Raw genomic sequence first — 25,920 nt, forward strand, 5'->3', positions numbered from 1 at the left:
TGTATGCTGTAATATATTGACAATCAACACAAATTTCTATTGTTGTCTTTGTTAAATGAGTGTTAAAATTAACATATAGCTCAATGTGTCAATTGATTATTTTTCTAATGAACCAGTTTAACTGATTGGAGGCAGAATCAAAGCAGAGTCATCAGTTTGAATCACGGACTGGCTAAATTGACTCCGATAACTCAGATAAATCACTTGCTTTTTTAACCAAGAATTAGTGCTGTGTATACTGTCTGTACTGAGTAATACAGTTTTAGAGTTGTATTTGTTTGTATAAATAGTATTTTATTATTAAAAAACTTGGGGAAGATGTTGCCACCCGCTGCAAAACAAACTCATGTAGGGAACACTGGGATATGGTGTTTTCTCTTCTATAGGAATACTGGACTCCAAACAACCCAATGCAGAACACCATTATTTTGTTGATTGAGCAGATTGTGGTGGCTCTAGGTGGAGAATTCAAACTCTACCTGCCACAGCTCATCCCACATATGCTGCGAGTCTTCATGCATGACAACAGCACTGGACGTAGTGTCACCATTAAGGTAAATGCATACACTGATATGATTGTTAAAGTAGCAATGCTTTAAACTAGGTTGGGGAAATAATAGATTCACCAATGCATTGAAGTTCTTTCTCAAAAGATTCTAGATTGATACACATAGTATTGTTACAACTGCATATAAGCCTACATGATTTTTACATATATATTACATTTTATAAGTTTTCTATCATTAATGCATATTTATGTACAGTTTTCATTTTTAACTTTCATGGGAGCAATTTTGTCAAATAGCAAAGTGATGCACACTTTGCATCACAGTTTCAGAGTTGAAACAGTCAGTCAGTAACCAACTGTTCACGAGGATACTTGCCATTTTGACATTTTTGTGTGTAGGGTATAGAGTAAGCCAAAACACAGAAACGAGATTTTAGCACTTTTGTTTCCATTGTCCCGAAGTAAATGGGTTTTTTGAATGGGTTTTTGGTTAAATGGCTAAAATAAGGTCTGTGGTTAGCACAAGCTCAAGATACTATCATGTTTTATTCTATGACATAAAATACGAAATGTATTGAAGATATTAAATTTTGAATGTAGCGCTCCATTCGTGTTCGACTGAAATTCTGGAATTTCAGTCAAATACATGTTATTTTCGGTAAAAAAAACAAACAAAAAAAACCATACAGTACAATATGCTGTAATGGTAATTCATGTATGTAAATATGTACTTCTTTAACGACAAAACAAGGTGATGTAGCTGTTTTGGAAAAATTAGTAAAGAATACCCATCAGAGCAGCAATTGTTCTCCCCTACACCATGTTTAAAGTTTATGACATAAAGTTTATAAAACCTAGGTGTCAAAATTATCTCTGAGATTCCCAGTAGTAAATAAAACTTGAGATGGCGTTCATGTCCAATTTCCGACTATGAAACTCATATTTAGGATCATTCTGATAGCATGTGAAGGCAGCATTACACAAGTTATATCTCTGTGAAAAAAAATGTCTTAATTGTCTTGAGCAGCCCAGTGTTATGACAGTTTGTGTTTTACTGTTTCTTCTCTTCTTGTACTATTTCGATGCTGTTGCTAATTAATGTTTTGATTGAGTTTTCATAAAATCAAAAAGTTTCATAAAATTTAACAGAATTTGTCCAATAAATATAAATATTACATGCAACCAAGGTTAACTTAAAGAAAAACACACAACATTGTATACTTAATTTACCCATCTGCATAAAGCATCCGTTGCACATTTTGTCCTGTGATAATGTCACATTTTATGACCTGTTGACTGTTTGACACTTTGACACTTGGATAGATTTCCCATAATTTCACAATTTACTCATCTTCTATCATTGTATTTAGTGTTTCAACATAAAAACCTACAGAGCCCGGGTAGTCACCTGTAGGAGAAAAAAACCCACAAATCTGTCGCCAAAGTTTTGAAATCAGTCCCCTCAGTTTATAAACTATGCTCACAGATTCTTAAAGATTCCCTCAGTGTAACAAATTGTTCCCATGGATTAATAAACCATACCCATTAATTTCCAATCTGTGTGCTCAGATTTGTAAACCATACCTACGATTTTTCAGTCCATACCCACAAATTCGCAATCTGATCCCACAGTTTTGCAAACTGTTCTCACGGATTTGTGCTGCATCCTTCATTTTAGAAATCTGGTCTACCGACACAGAACAAATTCCCAGTTCTGTTAACAATTCTTTCTTTATATTGTTTTATTGTGTATAATTAAGTTGAATGTAACTTAACTGCATGGTTCTTGGCTATTATTTGGCCACGGGCTGAAAAAGACAACGATTTATTAAGAATTATGTTAATAATTTTTAATATGCATAATAATGCATATTAAGAATTATGCATAATAATGCATAATAATAATTATTAATAATCATTAATAGCACCGATCCCATGAGTGCCTGTCCATTTCTGGAAATGGCTGAGCACTCACGGTAAAACACGAAATATTCTCCATTATAACCAATCAAAAAGTCGATTGAGTTGTTTGAGATTCAGGAACCTGTCTGATTGGTTGATCTCACATCAGGTCCTGGCGTGTCATAATACAAACAATAAATTACATTTTGGAACATGGAACAACATGGAAATATGTGTTTTTGTTTAGTTGCTAATGTATTTGCTGTCCATGTGTCTCTCTTCACGAGACACACATAACTTCTGTGTAATGAAGTCATCAAGCGCACCATCGCACAGAAAATCACAGTAGCCTACTCTAATAAGTATAATTAATTGTATGGAATGTATGTACCCACCGGTAGAAAAATAATTTGGCATTTACGATGATGATGATGATGATTATTATTATTATTAGCCTATTATTAATCCATGGTAAAATTTGAAGTTGAAGTTTAACTGCATTTTATTTAAAAATCATCTGGTACATCAGTGAGCGAGCTGACTCGTGATGCCATTTTGTTTGATCGACATTAAAAATGGTGGCCTGGTTAAATGATCACTATCGTAAGATCAACTGAAGGTTCTGATGTACCGAAAGATTCCCACTCCTAGTTCTAACTGGACCTGGTTAGTTTGGAATTGTCAAGTTTACTGCAGTAAACCAGCATAGATAAACTTGTCCAGCTCTGTGATAGACTGTTAACATACATGTCATTGGCACTATTAAAGTTGATATATTAAAATTGAAGTAAATGTTAAAGCCTTAAGATCTTAGAACTGTCAGTTGTCATGGTGATGTCAGTTTGGCAGCAAAAGGAATTCTTATTTGCTACTTTACTGTTTATTGATTAATTTCTTATGTGTTTAAGAGCTAAAACTATAAGCACTTTCCCAGTAATGTGTCTGTGTAGTAAGATGTGCCTAAAGAAGTCTTGTAAGAAATCTGCTTTGGGTCAGTAATAGTTCTGCTGGAGCTAATGAGATTACCATTTATAGTAATAATTTAAATAGTTTTTATATGTAAATGTGCAAGCTTGCTTTATCTGCGTATCACAAATGACTGGGTAACACTTTACAATAAGGTTCATTAGTTAACCTACATTAGTTAGCATGAACTAATAATGAACTGCACTTATACAGCATTTATTAATCTTTGTTAATGTTAATTTCAGTATTTACTAATACATTATTAAAATCTTGTTAACATTAGTTAATGCACTGTGAAGTAACATGAGCAAACAATAAACAACTGTATTTTTATTAACTAACATTAACAAAGATTAGTACATACAGTAACAAATGTTCATAGCTAGTTCATGTTATTTAATACATTAACTAATGTTTAACTAATGAACCTTATTGTAAAGTGTTACCAATGACTGTTATGTCTTGAGACCCTGCCTTTTCCATTCGTCAGCAGTTTGTTTTGGGTATTATTGTGCAGCGTCTCATTTTTAAAAGCAAAAATGTGTTCTGTGAGATCAGCCCCCTACGCCTATCATTTAGAAGTCAAACAGTGTTGTCAGATTAGACAAAGAGTAAAGCTAAAGTGATTCTCCCCACCCAGGCAGATAAAGAAAACAGTGCAGCATTTAAAGATCATTTCTGTTGATTGACATAACAGTTTACCGGTATTTTAGTTCTGATGTGTAAAATGGTATTTTAACAGTAAAAAGACGAAATGCCACTGCTTGTTTAAACAACATATTTGTGCATTTACCGGAAAAGTCAATCCAGTAATTTTATGGTAATTTATGTTAATTTAATGTGTGAAAGCACCTTATGTCTGCTGTCTGTGGCACCTGTTTTACATTATTTCAATATGTGCTGAGTTCGCCTTCGGGTGTCAGATGATCTCATCTAAACCTTGTTATGCGCTCCTCTGACGACCAACAAACCTTCTCTGAATGTACTGTTCCCTTCTGTATTTAGGTCATCTGATAACCTGTATTGCAGAAAAGTTTAGGATGCGTCCTTTTTGCTTTCACAGACTGGTGAATATTCATAGACTAAATAGTATATTAAAAAAATGTTATAGTGTTTGCCTTTGTTATTAATAATATCTTTCTCATATACCATCGGCATTATGTAAACTTCAAACTTCAACTAATGCAAACTTCAACTAATCCAGCTGTTAGATTCTTTGAAGTGTGCATATTGTACAAAAGTGTGTGTAATCTGTGTGTGACAGTCCATTCATGTGAATTTAATGTGGACAGGTGAGTTCTGCTGTTACTGGACATGCACAAGTGTCAAACTTTAAAACCTTGATTTCAAACTATGTTGTGCTATATCCAATTTGCCACTATGTCATATTCATTCACTGTGTACTGTTTGTGCAATTATTTATTTACTTTTAGAAAATATGATTACCGCATAGACTTACCAGAATGCTGAGTAAACTGTTAGTTACAACATTTTTTTAATTAATGTTTTTAATGGTTTATTTTTTGTGAAAAAATAATATAATAAAATTACAGAATCAAGAAGTATAAAAATATATGGGTCAAAGACATTTAGATGTCCGCATCAATAGAAAAGTGATTTTATATACATAAAAAGCACATTAAATGCAAGTAAAATGTCTATTTTTAAGGTTTCAAATAAGTTTTTGAAAAATAACATGTCAAAATGTGGGTGAAATAATGTTCCATTGTCATTCAGTGTAACATTTGCGTAAAAATTGAAACAACATACTTATTCTGACCTGTGCGTATTAAAATATATAAAATAGGTGAGCATACTAAATTTTATTGCATTTTACATGAGTATCAAATTCTTGCTGACAAATGGGCAAAACATAGGATAGTGGCAAAGTTCAAAAACTTAAAATTACAAGTAATTAGCATTTGTGGTAAAAGTAATTAATCTTTAATATGGCATAAATACATGTTTGTTGTAAATATCCCTGACAAGATTGTTGTCACTGAATAACTTTTTAGTGTATGTCAGTGGGTGTTTGGGATCGGTAAGATTTTTAATGTTTTTAAAAGAAGCTTCATCTGCTCACCAAGGCTGCATTTATTTAATTAAAAATACAGTAAAAACAGTAATATTGTGAAACATTATTACAATTTAAAATAACCTTTCTATTTGAAAATATTAAAAAATTTAATTTATTCTTGTGTTGGCAAAGCTGAATTTTCAGCATCATTATTCCAGTCTTCAGTGTCACATCCTTCAGAAATCATTCTAGTACGCTGATTTGCTGCTCAAGAAACATTTATTATGTACAATTGTACAAAATATGTGTGCAATTTTTTTTTTCAGGATTCTTTGAATAGAAAGTTCAAAAGAACAGTGTTTATTTGAAATATCTTTTGTAACATTATAAATGTCTTATAAACTGTCACTTTTGATTGATTTAATGCATCCTTGCTGAAAAGTATTAATTTCTTTAATTTCTTTTCAAAAAAAAAAAAAAAAATTCTTACTGACCCCAAACTTTTGAACAGTAGTGTATAATGTTAGAAAAGCTTTGTATTTCAAATAAATGCTGTTCTTTTGAACTTTCTATTCATCAAGAAATCCTAAAAAAAAAAAAAAAGTACACAACTGTTTTCAACATTGATAATAATAAGAAATGTTTCTTGAGCAGCAATTAGGCATATTAGAATTATTTCTGAAAGATCATGTGACACTGAAGTCTGGACTAATGATGCTGAAAATTCAGCTTTGCCAACACAGGAATAAATTACTTTGTAAAATATATTCAAATAGAAAACCGTTATTTTAACAGTTTATATATATATATATATATATATATATATATATATATATATATATATATATATATATATATATATATATATATATATATATATATATATATATATATATATATATATATATATATATATATATATATATATATATATATATATATATATATATATATATATATATATATATATATATATATATATATATATATATTCAGGAATACCAAAGCTTCCCAGAGCTCCTTAATCATGAGACATCTTCTCTGCCAGTCTTCAGCCCCTGACAGATGTGTATAGCTCCAGGCCAAACCCACATATCCCACTCTAGTAATTCAGTAATTCCAACATCCACATGAGTCTTCTCTCTGCATGCCTGGAGAGCCCATAACCACCGTCTGCGTCACTGGGAGCACTGAGGTCATCCCAAAGGTGCTGTTAAACTGCCTACCAGTTGTTATGGGACGAATAAGAAAACAAAAGCTCAGTCATTCATATGAGCTCAAGATTTTGACCTTGTGAGGGACAAGATTTTGACCTAAAAAATTTAGTTTATTCTAAAGATGGCCTACTCAGAAATTTATCTTTTTTTTTTTTTTTTTTTTTAAACCTATTTGCAATTTTGTTTTATTGACTGCAATCAGAAAAGTATTCTTGAGTCACATTTCTTATCAATATGAAAAAAATAGAATAATTTTATGTGTAAATTAAGGCTGTTTTTAAGTACTGGTTTGTAATGTCCAGTCACTTTATACATTTCCTGAGAAGGATAAAATGAGGCAAGCTTATAACAAGTTGTGTGACGTCCATGATGTAGAACTTAATCACTTGTTTGCTTTCTTGTATTCCTCATTTGTGGATAAAAGACAAAGAAATTTAAGATTAGTGGTTTACTACATGGTTAAATTCTTTGTGTTCATTGCTATGTAGTTGACTCTTCGAAAATGTGAAGAAAAAAAAAAAAACTTTTTAGTAACTTATTTAATACACATTTCTATAATATTTATATATAGTAGGTAGTCAACCAAAATGCCTATTACCACTGCGAGGCTGCAGCATTAAATGCAACTCAGTGACATTTGTTGTGAAATCACCACCAGGTGGCGCAAAGGGATGGTTTGCAACATTGTGTAAGGCTGCTGTGACATTTGTATTTTTAAATGAAGATAAAATAACGAAATAAATTACTGGTAGTAATAATAATAATAATAATAATAATAATAATATTTAATCTCGGCTAATTATTTATCATATAAGTGCTTAATGTTCCAGCTATTTGACTACTGCTACAGTGCTTGAAACTACATTTAATAATTCACTATTTCAACAGGTCAGGCATGCACATTGAAACATTTATTCCCGTACAACACAGAGCTCTGCGCAAAACATGCAGAAAAATGTCCATGATTTAAGAAATTATTGATCGTATTTGTTTATTAAACCGTTTCTTTGTAAATGCATTAAGAACCTGTTCATCACTTTTTATTCAAATGTTTCTTTGTAGCCTACTTAAAAGGTCAGAACATTGTACGCTATTCATTCTTATGATTTAAAAAAAAAAAATGAAGAAACAAACAAACAAAAAACAGGCTAAAGGGTAGTCACAATTTAATTTAACTACAGTGGAATTAAAACAAATATGAAATATCCTGATAAAATGTCCTATGTTTCGAATAATTAATAAAACATGCAAGTTTATTTTTCCCCCCCATGTCAGCGCGGGGCTCCGTAAATTGGCCTAAACATTTTCAACACGGCCCTACATAAACTCCTGGGTAAGTTAAACTTATTAATTATTGCAGGTTTGAATAGAGAGATCAGTGTTTGTATTCCCTGTGTCTGGGATGTAAAATTTAAGACTATTCAGCCTCAGTAAAGAAGTTAATGATATGAACACGCTTTGGTCCAAAATTCAGAACGAAATCAAAATGACATTGTAATTATTACAGCGAAAATTTCAGTTAAGTTTTATTACAAATAACAATTATTTTATGTTGTGTTATGTTTCCCCATAAAACATACACTGTGTGTTATTAGCAAAAAAATCTGCTGTTTTCCACAAAATGCAGCTCGATCTGAACACGGCCCTCTTGCACATTAATAAACATAAAAATACACCACAAGACCATCATATCTCACAGTCAGTGCCGGAAATTTCATGGAATGAAGAGCGCTCCTCTTTCGTGCGTGCGGACGCGCTGGTTACTGCTAGAAAAGAGAACTTCTGTTCTGGGCATTTCGCGGAAAGTCAATTCATAGTCTAGTGATGGAGCGTTGGTATTTGTAATCCCGAACAAACATGGGCTACTGAGATGTGTATTTTGCAGTTCTGAAACACATTTATTTGTTACACCATATTTTTTTGGCTTACATGTATAGGGTATAAAATTAACCTGAATTTCCATTTTACACAAGCAACAAATATTATCCAACAGGCTAATTTATATTTGTATAACAAACAGTGTTTAAAAAAAAAAAAAAAAAACTTTATAGGGTTCGTTATTCAGAAAGTTTTTTTTTTTTTTTTTTTTTTTTTTATAACACGATTGGAAGGATTCCAGGATCCCTGTAAAATTTAGGCTAATATTGGGTTCATGGCGAGTGTGTAAAGTGTCTGCAACCTATGGGTAACAAAAACATGAGTTTTCCTTCGGAAAAACTGGCATAGTAAAACAGAGTAAATCATGTTCAAGCAATGCATCTGATTCTGTTTGAATTCTTCAATCATTGAATAATGAAATATTTAACAATTTAACTAATAAACTTTTATGACAAAAATACTAGATGTAAATTATTTAGGCTAATTCCTTCATTATCTATACACTTTAAAATATTAGGCTTATAGAAAAGCAATTCAAGTCTGAATTATTCTTTTGCCACTTCTCTTGTTTTTGGCCAGCCTCAGATGCTCATATGGGGTTTGGGAGAATTCGGTAGCTTTACGGTGGGGGTGCAGGATAATACTAAATGTGTGAATTGTGCGTCAGCGAGGGAGACAATGAAACTTGCTGAAAGAGATCCAGCATATCTTTTCTTAACTTGTTTGCTTGTACTATTTTCATTTTGCACTGTTTTAATTGTACACAGCAACTTATTTGGCAATATAAATGTGAAATGTCACAAGAATAAGATTCTGTATTCCTTATTTTATATAAAATCACACAGGGAATAAACACCTGTAATAAATAAATATACTACTGTCCCAAGACATTTTCAGCCAACACTGGTTTGTTTGATGTACGGATCTGTTTTTAAATTTGTTGTTTTTCTTCCATTGCTTTATCATTTATTCGTTGGTTATCATTGTCCGTCATCTGAGTGATTCAGATGACTGACATGAGTCATGAGTGATTCACAAAACCAAACACTTAAGAAACCGCTGTGTTGTAGCATTGTCCACTAGCCTATTTTCACTGCTGTTAAAACTTGCATGCAAAGCCTACTCATTCATGTAGCCTATTAGGGAAAACTATGCTATCACTCTTAAAGGTGCAGTATTTCTGTCTGCTAAAGGTCGTTAGAGGCCTATTCAAAACAAAGGCGTAGCTTGATGTGTTCGCTCGGCAGCTGCTGTGAGACACTTGTTTGAGACACACTGCAGTAAGCTAGATCGATTTTAGAATATCATATTAAATACTGGATGGCTTGTGTTGATAAATGGCATGCAATTCATTTTAAAACGTATTGTATGATGGAGAAAATTCTGTATTACTGTCACTAATAATAAAGCTGCATCTGATTATGCTATGTTAGCTACTTTACAAAATTGTGTTTTTCTCTAAGGCATGGTAAAGCATGGTACTCGCAAAAAAAAAAAAAAAAAATCAAGAAAATTAGATTTAAACCATAAGTCTAAACGTGTTGAGCTATATAACAACAATTAGTTTTCTGTCTATAAATATATCAAAACAGTTGTTCCCTTGTCTATTAAAGCATGTAATATATTAAAGCGTCTTTGGTGTTTCCATGAAATAAAACCGGAAACCGAGGCAGACCGAGGGTTTAACGCAGGTATGACGCATTTGACAGGCGGCGACTCACACGTCCCGGAGCCTTGGTTAAAATTTCAGTTTTCTCATGATTTACAAATAATTGGAAACATTTGGGATATTGTAAGTACTCAAGTGAACAAAATATATAACACTGGGGTCCATGTACTTTTGCGTCCATTCCTTTTTCGTTTTTTAACCACGTCAAGAAAAACAAAAAACGAACGGTTGTTGTATTTTTAAATGCTATGGTGAATACCAAAATTTAAATTAAAACAGAATACACAAATTTCCTGTGTATAATAGGGGTGACCCTGAATAGTCGACGATTCGAATCTTCGATAGGAGGAGCCTGATTCGACTACCAATCTCACAGTCGAATCGTCGCAGAGGTATTATGAGACGAGATATGGGGGCGCTCAATATCTGATTTTACATAGACATACCGGTTCTTTCCCAATAGGTTAATATACAGCCTATTATGTTAATAGTATAAATAAAAATGTGAAAAGAAAGAAGCTTTTAATAAATATTTTTAATGTGCATGAATAAATCCAACCTGTGACCGATTTAAGTTTCACTTCCATGATCCGTGACCGGCAGATGAGCATCTTTACGGCAGGGATTAAATCTTCAACAATGCCTGGGATAGAGTGTACAATTGGATGCACTTTGAAATGGTAAAAGATGATCAAAAAAAAAACGTATGATGCAAGTTGTGCCAACAGCTCATGTCCTAGAACTCAACAACGACAAACACTGCGGCGCGCTTCTGCTGGCCAACGAGCTGACTATAGCGCGCTATTTGAAAAAACTCAAATCGCGTGAAAGACTGGATTTTTGTCTCTCAGTCAGGTAGGGTAGTTTCAAGTGATTTCAAACTATTTCAGCCGCTTGTAATTTGATTTTTGGATTCTGTTAATGTTTAGCTAAAAAGACTGCCACTCCAGTTTAGCATTTATTGTCTCTGCAGTTAAAAAGACAAGTTGACAATTCTAGCTATACAGGTGCTGGTCATATAATTAGAATATCATCAAAAAGTTGATTTATTTCACAAATTCCATTCAAAAAGTGAAACTTGTATATTATATTCATTCATTACACACAGACTGATATATTTCAAATGTTTATTTCTTTTAATTTTGATGATTATAACTGACAACTAAGGAAAATCCCAAATTCAGTATCTCAGAAAATTAGAATATTACTTAAGACCAATACAAAGAAAGGATTTTTAGAAATCTTGGCCAACTGAAAAGTATGAACATGAAAAGTATGAGCATGTACAGCACTCAATACTTAGTTGGGGCTCCTTTTGCCTGAATTACTGCAGCAATGCGGCGTGGCATGTGGCCTGAGCAGTCTGTGGCACTGCTCAGGTGTTATGAGAGCTCAGGTTGCTCTGATAGTGGCCTTCAGCTCTTCTGCATTGTTGGGTCTGGCATATCTCATCTTCCTCTTCACAATACCCCATAGATTTTCTATGGGGTTAAGGTCAGGCGAGTTTGCTGGCCAATTAAGAACAGGGATACCATGGTCCTTAACCCTCTGGAGTCTGAGGCTGATTTGGGGCCTGGAGAAGTTTTGACATGCCCTGACATTTGTGCTTTTTTCAGTTGTTCATAAACCTATAAATGACAAAAGTGTCATTACACTGTATTCAGCACAAACTAGGCTACAATAATATATGAGGAACATGTATGTACATGTTTGTGTTTTTGAAGGAATAATGTTTATGCGTGGTTACTGAAAAAACAAAAAACTTAAGTCACTGAAATAAGGCCAAAAAAGTATAGTAAATCTGTGTTCACAAGACTTTAGGGTATTGGAGGTTGTAGACTAGAGTTTTTGCTTCAGAATTATGTAAAAATTATGCTGCCTACTCCTTCATATAAAACAGTATATTGATTTAGTTTTTGTAAGACATTTTTTGCCAAGAAACAGTATGCATGGAGGCGTGAATCACCACTGAATAATGGGCCATTCTCACCTGAGAAGACAAAAGAATTGGATAGTAATGAGCTGAAATGACTTGCATATTAATGAGGCATTTCAGTCAGGTAGGCTGTGAAAAAAACCTTCTGTGATGTCTCAAGCTCATCATGCTATATGAAACATACAGAAAAATATTATTACAATATAAAGTAATGGTTTTATATTATACTTTAAAATATAATGTATTTCTGTGATGCAAAGAGTCTGAATATAGGCTTTTAGTTTAAAAGCATGCACATTTGGAGAAATATTGGATTCTCATATGCTTGTCAATTTTCTTATATTTATATTATATATAGAATATTAGTTATATTTATTTAATATTCATTGTCATTACTATGAGCGCTGGTGTTTTCAATTCATCCTTGAAGTCGGAGGGCGCTCTCTGTGCATTTTTAGTCCACAAATTCATCTAAAAGAAGAGGCTATTCCATGAATGGAGTTTCCAATTCATACTGCAGCCGGAGGGCGCTAAAGAAACAAAAACTCATCTAAAATTCATCTATAGAAGAAAAGAAAACAGGAACTAACTGCATGTCTTCTAGGGCTCGCTAACCATGACTTTTAAATCCAGAGAAACACTTTTCAAGACAATAAATACACGATTGAGATGATGAATGCATGTATTGCCTTGCGTCTGAATAGCGTCTGAATAGCGCTCCCTCTGTGGGCTTGGCCGCATTAGCGGATAATGAGCTGAATCACGGACTTCTGACATGGCTCTCTTTTCATACAGATTACATAAACACAGAAGGTTTGTTTTCGATTTGACTTACATAATTTAAAACCTGACATCTTAACGTTTTTTTAGACATAAGTTTAATTTTTCTGTGATTAGTATTCACTAAGTTACAGTTCATTTTCTGAGAACTATCAGATTGGACTTCGTTCAGAGGGAGAGGAGAAATCACGCATCATGTTAGTTTTCTTTATTTTACAAAAAGCACAACATTGTGTTTTTACTCTGAGTGTATACAAATAAAAGAAGATATTCTATAGTTTCAATTGATATATTACTTATGTCTCTATGACAAAAAAATGACGGAGTATTTTAAGTCTGTTTTGCTGCAATGTGAAAAAAAACCTGCAAAACGCGCCGGCGCGTTTTCAGACCTCAGAGTGTTAACCCAGGTACAGGTAGCTTTGGCACTGTGTGCAGGTGCCAAGTCCTGTTGGAAAATGAAATCTGCATCTCCATAAAGTTGGTCAGCAGCAGGAAGCATGAAGTGCTCTAAAACTTCCTGGTATAAGGCTACGTTGACCTTGGACCTCAGAAAACACAGTGGACCAACACCAGCAGATGACATGGCAACCCAAACCATCACTGACTGTGGAAACTTTACACTGGACCTCAAGCAACGTGGATTGTGTGCCTCTCCTCTCTTCCTCCAGACTCTGGGACCCTGATTTCCAAAGGAAATGCAAAATTTACTTTCATCAGTGAACATAACTTTGGACCACTCAGCAGCAGTCCAGTCCTTTTTGTCTTTGGTCTCTTCTGATGCTGTCTGTTGTTCAAGAGTGGCTTGACACAAGGAATGTGACAGCTGAAACCCATGTCTTGCATACGTCTGTGCATAGTGGTTCTTGAAGCACTGACTCCAGCTGCAGTCCACCCTTTGTAAATCTCCCCCACATTTTTGAATGGGTTTTGTTTCACAATCCTCTCCAGGGTGCGGTTATCCCTATTGCTTGTACACTTTTTTTCTACCACATCTTTTCCTTCCCTTCGCCTCTCTATTAATGTGCTTGGACACAGAGCTCTGTGAACAGCCAGCCTCTTTTGCAATGACCTTTTGTGTCTTGCCCTCCTTGTGCAAGGTGTCAATGGTCGTCTTTTGGACAACTGTCAAGTCAGCAGTCTTCCCCATGATTATGTAGCCTACAGAACTAGACTGAGAGACCATTTAAAGGCCTTTGCAGGTGTTTTGAGTTAATTAGCTGATTAGAGTGTGGCACCAGGTGTCTTCAATATTGAACCTTTTCACAATATTCTATTTTTCTGAGATACTGAATTTGGGATTTTCCTTACTTGTCAGTTATAATCATCAAAATTAAAAGAAATAAACATTTGAAATATATCAGTCTGTGTGTAATGAATGAATATAATATACAAGTTTCACTTTTTGAATGGAATTAGTGAAAAAAAAAACAATTTTTTGATGATATTCTAATTATATGACCAGCACCTGTACTTTTGTTATTTTAATAATTTCTTTAATTTTAATTTATTTATTGATCACTCTGGGTTACCTTATTTAACTATTTCTGGCTTGTGTTTTGAATATATGTTCCCCTGCACTTCAGGCATTTTGCAGTTTGACTTGATCATATTTCATTTTTTTAAATAGGCTATTTTCATTTATTAGAACGGTATATTCTGTTCTAATTCAATTCTGTAAATTAATGTTTGATAATAAAATATATAATTTTTTTTAAATTAAACTAATTTTTTTGTTTTTTGGTGCATCAATGTTGCGCTGTAGAGTTAAAGCTTGCTCGCACAGACAATTTAGCCGATGTAATTTGATTTGCCGACATATGAAATGTATATCTATCTGCAGTGTGGCCTTTCTGCAGTTATTATTATATATATATATATATATATAATTAAAGTTTATTGATCCAAAATGTTTTTATTCATTTTCTTCTATATCCTTGAGAGTGTTCTGTACATCGTGGCTGTGAATGTTTATCCACATTGCCTTTCATTTGTTTAAAAAAGATAAAATCATTGTCAGTTTCGTCTATCACTTGACAGGCAGTTTGGTCAGTTTATTAGAAAGATGCTTCTCTGTGTTGTGTGTGAAAGAAAATAAAAGTTGTCTTAAGCCGCGGGTAGACTATAGCCAGGCCTTACTTCATTTTCCGTGTCCCGCTCCATCTCGTGCACAGTTCAGCGCGCGAACCTTGCGCCATGCGCTGAACTTTCCTTTCAAAGAATTTTTCTAGAAAATAAAACACAGTTATGAAGAAAACGCTTAATGCATTAAGACACTGATATTAAATGACCAATAAAGATATGCAGACAAGCACGTCAGGCCGAATATGAAAGCAACGCGCTTTCAGCGTTTTCCACTTATAAAAAACCGTTATAAACGCTTAACGTAAAAATATTTTCCTTCCATTTTGTTTACTTTCTTAGCAGATGTCAAACCTCCACTGAGGCAAAGGGCATGGGAATATTGTCTTCATGAAAATCACATATTGGGATATAATTTTGTCATCATAACATATGTTGGTAGACCTATATTTTTAATTTGAACAGCATATAGCTGTAAAGTGACTCCTAATCCCAAACAGTTTCTCAATATAAAACAATATAAAACACCTAACAGAGTCAGACGAAAAAGTCACAGTAATTTAAATGTCGTTTTGGCCTGTGTTCATATAAAACAGAGTAAAAAACAAAACGACGGGATTGAGACCACAAGCGGGAACTCGATAATGTTAGAGCACTAAACAAGAGGCTATAAGGGTTAGAAATTTAATGTTTAGGTTAAAATATATATGTAATAATAATAATAATAATAATAATAATAATAATAAATTTAACGAATGAAAATTAATCAATGTCATTTAGGCAGGCTCTTGAAGCAAGTCATTCTATTGACGCCAGAGCATTCTGGTTGAGTACCAACTGTATCATGGTTTACTGTGTGCCAACTGCTATATACGGCATTGATGTATTTAACAGTTCTTTTCCAGAGATGTACTGTTTTTCTTGATGCACCAGTTACACAGTTGTCAGGCAGTCTTCTTCCTCATGTCTCCTAGCTGCTCATGGCCATCCAGCTGTTTGGAGCTAACCTGGATGACTACCTCCACCTACTGCTGCCTCCTGTAGTTAAACTGTTCGATGCCCCTGATGTCCCCCTGCAGGCCCGCAAGTCAGTATGAAAATCTTCTGCTCATTTAAAGCTTCATAAGAAATTACTTTTCTTTTAAAACATGCGTTAAACCAATGGAGTAGTGAAAGTAAACATTAGCTGTGTGTTGCTGAAATACTTGGTATGAAATGTGGACAAGAGTTCTTTACTTAGCACGTTATACAGTTGCAAGAAAAAGTATGTGAACCACTTGCAGAATCTTTGAAAATGTGAACAATTTTAACAAAATAAGAGAGATCATACAAAATGCATGCTATTTTTTATTTACTACTGTCCTGAGTAAGATATTTTACATAAAATATATTTACATATTTACAACAAGACAAAAAAATTGAATTTATTAAAATGACCTAGTACTGTGTGTGGTTACCTGGATGATCTACGACTGTTTTTATGTTTTGTGATGGTTGTTCATGAGTCCCTTGTTTGTCCTGAACAGTTAAACTGAGCTCTGTTCTACAGAAAAATTCTCCAGGTCCCAAAAATTCTTCAGTTTTCCAGCATCTTTTGCATATTTGAGGGACTCAAATACAACTATTAAAAAAGGTTCATTCATTGATGCTCCAGAATTCATTGATGCTCCAGAAGGAAACACGATTCATTAAGAGCCGGGGGGTGAAAACTTTTGAACAGGATGAAGATGTCCAAATTTTTCTTATTTCGTTTAAATATCATTGTTTTTCATTTAGTACTGCCCTTCAGAAGCAACAGAAGATACTTGCATGTTTCCTGGAAGAAAGATTAAAAACAATTTACCTTGATCTTCAAATTCCAAATGTTTTCACCCCCTATCTCTTAATGCATCATGTTTCCTTCTGCAGCATCAGTGAATGTTTAAACCTTTTTTAATAGTTGTGTTCGAGTCCATCAATTGTCCTCAGTGTGAAAAGACGGATCTCAAAATCATTCAGTCACTGCGGTAATGGGTTCAAATGTGCAAAAAATGCTTGTAAACTGAAGAATCTGCAGGACCTTGAGGATTTTTCTGAAGAACAGAGCTCAGTTTACCTGTTCAGGACAAACAAGGCACACATGAAAAACAATCACAAAACAAACAAAAAAACTGTAATAAATTCAGCTATTTTTTTGTCTTGTGAACTATATATAAACATCTTTTATGTAAAATATCTTACTCAGGACAGTACTAAATAAAAAATAACATGCATTTTGAATGATCTCTCTTATTTTGTTAAAATTATTCACATTAAAATTATTAAAATTGTTCACATTATTCACAGATCTGCAACTGGTTCACATACTTTTTCCTGCAACTGTAGTTATGTATATTGCATTTCTGTAAATAGATCCTCCCAAATTTTACACATTGCACCTTTGAAGGGTATGAAAGAGTATTAAAAATGACTTGATAAATATGTGAAGGAATATATAAGGAAATGTAAACGAGGAGAAATGTATGCATTGTGAATGTGGAGTTACCCTTATCAATGTGTGGCCACTGGTTCAGCCATCACACACCCCCTCCCTTCAGGAATCTCATTGGTACAATGAGATAAGTAGTCGGCAGTCAAATTGTACTTGCCGGGAACATGCTGGACTGTAAACCGGAAAGGCTGCATAGTCACATACCACCATGTGATTCTCCCGTTGGCATCTTTCATCCTTTCCAACCACTGGAGAGGTTTATGGTCCATTTCTAATTTAAGCTTCCTACCCAGTAGGTAATATCTCAAGGAGTCTAGGGCCTGTTTAACTGCCAAACATTCTTTCTCGACTGTAGAATAACGAACTTCACGTGGAAAAAGTTTGCGGCTGATGAAAGCTACTGGCTGTCGCTCACCTGGAGGTCCTTGTAGCAGCACAGCCTCTATGCCCCTCTCAGAGGCATCTGCCTGGACAATAAATTCTTGAGCAAAGTCTGGACTGTACAGCACAGCATTTTTTCTTAATGCAGTTTGGATATCTCAGAAAGCTGCCATCCTTTCCTCTGACCCCTGGCACTGATTTGGACATCGGACTCCAACCGTATCTGTCAAAGGGGTGGCCCTTTTTGACTTGAGGTCGCACTTCCCCGTTGCTGATGACAAAGCTCAGGTATTCAGTTTCCTTCCTGGCCATGGCACACTTGGCAGGGTTCACTGTGAGGCCTGCTTTTTGTAGACGCTGTAGAACCTCATGAAAATGTTGAACATGTTCTTCCTAGGTGTTACTATAGATGACTATGTCATCTAAATAAGCTGCAGTAAAAGTTAATCCACATAATACCTGAAAGCCTTTGAAAGGTGGCCGGTACCCCATGCAGGCCAAAGGATAAAAGCCGGAAATGGAATAACCCCATGGTGTCCTGAATGCTGTTAAAGGGTGGGCCTGCGGGGTCAGTGGTTTCTGCCAGTACCCTTTGAACAGATCAATGGTTGTCAGGTATTTTGCTTTGCCCAGTTGATTAATTAAGGCATCTATACAGGGAGTAGGATATGAGTCAAACTGTGATACAGAGTTCAAGTATCGGAAGTCAATACAAAGTCAGATACTCCTATTCTTTTTTGGTACTAGGACCACCGGGTGACACCACTTGCTTTTAGAGGATGCTGAGATAAGGAATTATCGAACCAAGTTCACCTCCTCTTTTAGGACCTCTTGGCGTGTCTCAGGTATTCTGTAACTGAAACTTCTAACAGCTGCATCAGGTTTTAAAACATATCATGTTGTATCAAAGATGTTAAACCAGGATATTCAAAGAATATTTCTGGATTACATAGAGCTTTTACCTGGGATTGCTGATCTTCAGGCAGATGCTCCAGAGTGATACCCCCAGATATTGGTTGAGGCAAGTTTGGGTCTTCCCATTCCTCTTACTCCTTCATGTTACAAATCATCATAACTAGTGCTCTTGTTCAGGTTGGGATACCCACTTTTTTAAAAAGATTTGCGTGAAGTATTTGACTAGCTCGATCTTGCCCTGGAATGGCCACTTCCCACATGGTGGGGCCTATTTGGTTCTTGATCTTAAAAGGGTCCTTGCACTTGGCCAACAGCTTATTCTCCTGGCTCTGCAGCATCACAAGTGCTTTTTGGTCATACCATTCCTTTTGTTCCCTCTGGGTCTTGTCTTGTCTGGGTCAGGTGAGTTTGGGCCAATGCCCTCATTTTCTCCAGACATCCCTCATTTGGCAAAACAAGACACAATGTTAGTAAGCTCCCAGACTTCTTTTAGTAGTGTCAGAAGGCCCCAAACTTCTTGACCATATAACAGTTCAAACGGGGAAAACCTAGTAGAAGCCTGGGGTACTTATAGATATGGAAGATATGGGAGCCATTGATCCCAGTCCTGGCCAGTCTCATCAACAAATTTACAAAGCATTTGTTTTAACATCTGATTAAATTGTTCTGTGAGCCCATCAGTTTGAGTATGGTAGGGTGTCATACACAATCTCTTGATCCCCAGCAACTGGTAGACCTGCTTCAGAAGAATGGACATACAATTAGTCCCTTGGTCAGTGAGAATTTCAGCAGGTAACCCGACTCTGGAAAAGAACTGCATTAACCCTCTGGAGTCTGAGGCTGATTTGGGGCTTAAAGACGTTTTGACATGCCCTAACATTTGTGCTTTTTTCAGTTGTTCATAAACATATAAATGACAAAAGTGTCATTACACTGTATTCAGCACAAACTAGGCTACCATAATATGTGAGGAACATGTATGTACATGTTTGTATTTTTGAAGGAATAACGTTTATGCGTGGTTATTGAAAAAAACAAAAAAATTAAGCCACTGAAATAAGGCCAAAAATATATATTAAATCTGTGTTTACAAGACTTCTGGGTATTGGAGGTTGTAGGCTAGAGTTTTTGCTTCAAAATTATGTAAAAATTATAATGCCTACTTGTTCATATAACACAATATATTGATTTAGTTTTTGTAAGACACTTTTTGTCAAGAAACACAGTATGCGTGGAGGCGCGAATCATCGTGAATAATGGATCATTTACACCTGAGAAGACAAAAGAATCGCATAAAGAACCTCTAATGGTGCTGCATAATAATGATGCCTTTCAGTCAGGTAGGCTGTGAAAAAAAACCCTGTAATTATGTCTCAGCTCAATTTAAAATAATGGTATTCTATTATATTCTTTAAAATATAATGTATTTCTGTGATGCAAAGAGTCTGACTATAGGTTTTTAGTTTAAAAGCATTCACATTTGGAGAAATATTGATGGATTCTCATATGTTTGTCAACTTTCTATACAGATTTTATTCTATACAGAGTTTATTCTATATTCATTGTTATCACTATGAGCGCTGGTGTTTTCAATTCATACCTGCAGCCGGAGGGCGCTCTGTACACCTTTAGTCCACAAATTATTTTAAAGAAGAAGAGGACATTTCAGGAATGGTGTTTTCAATTCATACTTGCAGCCGGAGGGCGCTCTCTGTGCACGTTTAGTCCACAAATTATTCTAAAGAAGAAGAGGACATATCAGGAACTAACGGCATGTCTTCCAGAGGTCATTAACCATGGCTTTTACATACAGATAAACACTTTTCAAGACAATAAATACATGATTGAGATTATGTATGCCTGTATTGCCTCTGAATTTGCCTCTGAATAGCGCTGGCTCCATGGGCGTGGCCGCATTAGCGGATAATGAGCTGAAACACGGACTTCTGATGTGTGTCTCTTTTCATACAGATTACATAAACACAGAATTTTTGTTTTCGATTTGACTTGCACAATTTAAAACCTGACATTTTAACGTTTCTTTTGACATAAGTCTAATTTTTTTGTCATTAGTATTCATAAGTTACAGTTCATTTTCTAAGAACTATCAGATTGGACTTTGTTCAGAGGGAGACGAGAGATCATGCATCATTTTAGTTTTCTTTATTTTGCAAAAAGCACAACATTGTGTTTTTACTCTGAGTGTATACAAATAAAAGAAGATATTCTATAGTTTCAATTGATATATTACTTGTCTCTATGACAAAAAATGACGGAGTATTTTAAGTCTGTTTTGCTGCAATGTGAAAAAAACCTGCAAAACGCGCCGGCGCATTTTCAGACCTCAGGGAGTTAAACAAATTGCAACATATAATCTGTGATCACCAGTAGAAACCGGTTACCTGCATGGCTCTTTTCCACCGGGCCAGCGATATCCATGTCCAGCCTTTTGAATGGTGTACTGATTACAGGAAGATGCTGGAGGGGCACTCTTGATGCAAACTTGATAATCAGGGCAGCTTTTACAGTACTGGGCAACATCCGCTTGCAGGCCAGTCTAGTAAAAGTGTCTTTTGATTTGTGCTGTGGTTTTCTTTTTCCCTAGGTGGCCAGCCCAGGGAATTAAATGGCTCAGGTGAAGGACAACCTCCCAAGTATCCTACGGGACCACCAGCTGTTTCACCGAGCCAATCTGGCGGCAGAGTATGTTCTGTTCAAATAAATAATGCTCACCATTGTCATTAGTGAGTCCCTCTCCTGCATTTTTGTGGTTTGATTTCTCCAAGCATACAGCAAGACTGGCATCTTTTTGTTGCAATTGAATTATGTTGGTAGGCAGCTGGACCTGTGGAGTTAGATTGCATACACTCTCTACAGACAAACGGGAGGCATTATATTCAAGCTTTGTTTGTCTCTTTTGGCGTCGAGATTTTTTGGTTTTGGGGTGCCTATCTCCAAGTCTACTTCATAAAACGCAATATCGAAAGAGTCTATATCAGTTCCTCTGGCTGCTTTGCCGTTGCTCTTGTTACCACCACATTGCACTGTTGCGAGTGCTGGACTAGATCTAGGAGTACTGGTAAATTACGACCCAGAACTATGGGATAAGGAAGATTATCTGCTACCCCTACCTCTAACAGGTAGGTTTGACCTTCTACCCCAATGTATAGGTCTGCAGTGAGCACCATTTTTTCCTTCCCATGAATGCAGCAGGTGGATAACTTATTGAAGGACCTACCTAAAGATGGAGCCACAAACTTCCTGTTCACCAGGGTCTGGTCACACGCAGTATCGATTAGGGCCTTCAGTTCTTTACCATTTACAGTCACTGTCATTGTCTGTAGCAGTACATTTGGCTTGTTCACATTTGCTGCCCTGCATCTAGGAACATAGCATAAATTAGTAAGTTTAGCTGCATTTTGTGGACAGGCTGGCCTTCTGCACTGGAAACAAACAACTGGTCCTAATTTTATGCGATTTAAATTCTAGAGAATTTCCCTTGGGAGACTTACCTGATCCAGCCACCGGTTTCTGATGGAACCGAGGGAACTGTGCCCGTCGGGTCTCGCTACCACTATTCCGGCCGCAAGGTTGATTCTTCCTTCTTGCAGCCACAAAGGCATCAGCCAATGATGAAGCTTCTGCTGCCGTCCTAGGCTCCCATTCCCGGACCCAGACCTGGAGTTCAGGAGAGAGCATGCGAAGATACTTTTCTAAAATTATCATCTTTCCCACCTCCTCAACAGTTTTCTCCCTGGGTCTGATCCACTTGCCATGGAGTCCCTTAAGTCTTATATACAGTTCTTTTGGACTCTCAGAGGGATGGATATCTAAGGAGCGAAAAATCTGTCTATATATCTCTGCGCTGATATTGTATTTCATGAGGATGGCTGCCTTGACCTTATCATACTCTATACAATCATCCAAGTCCATACTGACATAGGCAGCCCTTGCTTTGCCAGTTAATGACGGAATTAAATGAAAAGTCCAGTCAGTTTTGGGCCAGCGGCAAGCTGTGGCAATCCGCTCAAAAGTTATCAAAAAGTGCTCTATAACATCAGAGTCTGCTAACTTTTCTAGTCGATGTTCACAATGCCATAATGGTCCTGAATAATCTCCAGTGGGGTCAGCATCTCTTGTGTGGGAGGTAAACTGGGGAGGAGAGGGTCAGGTCTCAGGGTCTGCATCTCCACCCCGCCCGTCGAAAGAGTCTAAGTCCGTAAGACATGGCTCAGGAGTAAGTGATGTGCAAGCCTGAACTTCCATCTGTAGTAAATTGAATTTATGTTGAAGAGCTCTGAATCGTCGCTCTTGCTCTCCATACTCCTGCTTCCTTGCTGCCTCCCAGGCATACATTTTTGCCATATGGGCTTGAAACAGGATAGTTAAATCAGAAAATGATGGTTCCCAACTTGCAATCTCCTTATCCCCATCAAGAGCTTCTTCCTCCAAAGGCCTCTCCTCACCTTGTTCTTCTTCTCGCTCAGCTGGAACTATCTTAGAGGCTCCTTTCTTTGGTGGTTGAATTATGGCTCTTCAAAAATATAATTAAACAGGAGAAGTAAGGGGAAGAAAAAAAAAAAAAACGGTGTCCTCTACTGGCTTATCACACTGCTGCCACCATATATGAGAAAGCCCGAAAGAAACACGGGATTTCCATCAAAAAGTGTTATGTTACCCAAAAAAATAAGAAAAATCACAAATAAAGAATACAACAATAAGTCAATTTGATCTGACAAATAATCTAGCTAGACTAGAATAACTGAGGTCAACAAAACAAACTTTAAGTCAATACAAGAGAAACTAAGGAGAATTGAACAGAACAAACTGACCTCCTAACTGAGACAACAGACAGGTATTTAAGACAAATGGTGAGCTCACTTAAACAAGACGGGAGAACATACAAGCAAAATTTTATAATTCAACAAATAAATTTACAATATCGGCGAGCAGCACCCTCAGTCCGTAAATCTGTACTGCTGCATGAGCCTTTGCCTTTTGCCAGTCAAGATCGCTGCGGCATGCCGTCACATAATGGCAACTTGACATGGAGAGGGGGGACCCGTGGTGTATGAGATAGAAATAATAATAACAATAAAAACACAACGGTTAATTATGTAAGGTCTTGATGCACCACTGAAAACATAATTATGTATAATATATTGCATTTCTGTCAATAGATCCTCCCAAATTTTACACATTGCACCTTTAAACTCAATAGAAACTAATATAAGAAAACAAGAATAGCATAACACAAGCTAGTAAGCGTGAATTTCAATCCAACAAACGAAGTGCTAAAATGAATAAAGCATTAAAAGTATGTCAAACAAAATCTGTGTAGTGTTTTTATTACATGTAACATAAACCTTAAATACTATATTATAAACTTGAAAGATAGATGAAGAGTGAGAAAAATGACTCGATAAGTATGTGAATGAATGTATAAGGAAATGTAAGCGAGGGGAAATGTGTGCATTGTGAATGAATGAGTGTGGAGTTACCCATATCATGTGTGGCCACAGGTTCAACCATCACAATGGTTAGAAAAAAAGCTCTTTCTTACCAGAATGGAGCCACAACTGAATTAAACATTTGGATTAAAAATGGTGAATTTGCTGTTTGTGTACATTAGCAGCTGAAAAAGAAAATTTGTTTCGAGATTTTTTATTTGTTGAGATTTTTTTTTCTTCTTTGGAATAATGTGCACTGATGAACAATGAAATCAAGAACATATATTAAAGTAAATGGGTTGAATTTTGATTTCATGTTGACTTGAAAAGTGAGCATAGGTCATTTGAGGTAGTGAGAGTGTTTTTGCAGCAGTGGTAAGGACGGATGCGAATCAGGTAGCCCCAGAGTCTATGTGAATACAGGATCACATTAATACAGTGGCTTTGGCCAGCTTTTACTCTGCCATTACTCTCAGTGAAACATTTTTTACAGACAAGAATCTGCATTTGATCAATATTGTTTTACTGACAAAGTGCTGGGCTGAGTTTAAGAATTTTGAAGAGAAAGGTATTGTATTTTATTAATGTGCTTGATTTTGCTGGCTGTACCACAGTGCGGGTGTGTTGCTAGGGCTTTCTATATCTTTGTATTTGGAAACTCATTTTTAAAAACTCAAACAATTAACTGGATTGTGTCTCCTTTACTGATACAAATGTTTGTTAAAAACTACTAAGATGCCAATGCCAATATAGAGAGCAGGGTTGCCAAAGGATTATATATATATAATTTACAAAAGTAAATGAGATGTACATATTTGCTGCAATAAAATATGAATGAAAAAAATGTACAAGACATTTGTCATTTGACTTTATTTTTTATTTTCTTTAATGAAAATAATTTTGAACAAGGTTGTCTGTAAAATTTTAAATCAACCCTTTCGACAACATTTCTGGCACCAGTATTTTTAAAATGTCAAAATACTGGCCGATATATCAGTCTATCATTTCTTATTTTACAATTTATTAACAAAATGTGATTAAATGCCAATAAATGTTTTTTATTTACATTTGGTTTTATTTTTGGTGTGTAGAGTTGCCTTGGAGACTTTAGATCGCTTGACTGAGTCTTTGGACTTCACGGATTATGCCTCCAGAATTATTCACCCCATTGTACGCACTCTTGACGTTACTCCAGAGCTGCGGAACACCTCCATGGACACGCTGTCCTCACTAGTCTTTCAGCTTGGCAAAAAGGTACAATCTCAAAGCCTAGTTCAAGTCTGGGGAGTGGATCTGTAATGCTGTCCTCATCGTTTGGAAATAAACTATTAAACTTTTTTTGCCATATTTCTCATAGTTTTATGTCATTAACTGATGTTCTGAAGTAGCTTTCTAATTATTTCCCAGTATCTCACTAATGCACGTAGAGGTTTCCAATCAGAGAGAGGAATGAGGTCATTGTTTTAACCGTTCCTCTTAAAACGCTCTTAAAATTACCAGTCAACATGTGGCCACCATGAGTACCAGACACAAGTTCTGAATCCTTTGATCACTGCAGGCCACAATCCTCAGTTTCCTGTGTTAGAGGAACAACACTTTATTTGTGTACTTACTAGTTGATGGGTTTTAGTCACATGTACACACATGTGCTCTCATTCACTTCCAACACTTCCAGCATTTTTTATACCGTATGTAATCAAAATAATTCCAGTATGCTTTTCTTCCTCTTCATGTGAGAAGTACTGCTAC

General features: G+C 35.6%; 1 protein-coding gene across 4 annotated transcripts in view; it reads left to right on the top strand.

The window, feature by feature from the left end:
* Nucleotides 1-25,920, top strand: part of mtor (mechanistic target of rapamycin kinase) — a 344,442-nt gene that overhangs the window by 76,082 nt on the left and 242,440 nt on the right. For all 4 annotated transcript variants that reach the window (XM_067394176.1, XM_067394175.1, XM_067394174.1 and 1 more), the window contains 3 exons: nt 387-554; nt 15,930-16,042; nt 25,263-25,425. In XM_067394176.1, coding sequence (XP_067250277.1) covers nt 387-554; nt 15,930-16,042; nt 25,263-25,425 — 444 coding nt within the window. The remainder of the gene's footprint in view (nt 1-386; nt 555-15,929; nt 16,043-25,262; nt 25,426-25,920) is intronic.

The sequence above is a fragment of the Chanodichthys erythropterus genome, chromosome 9, assembly GCF_024489055.1.
Source record: "Chanodichthys erythropterus isolate Z2021 chromosome 9, ASM2448905v1, whole genome shotgun sequence".
Classification (NCBI taxonomy): domain Eukaryota; kingdom Metazoa; phylum Chordata; class Actinopteri; order Cypriniformes; family Xenocyprididae; genus Chanodichthys; species Chanodichthys erythropterus.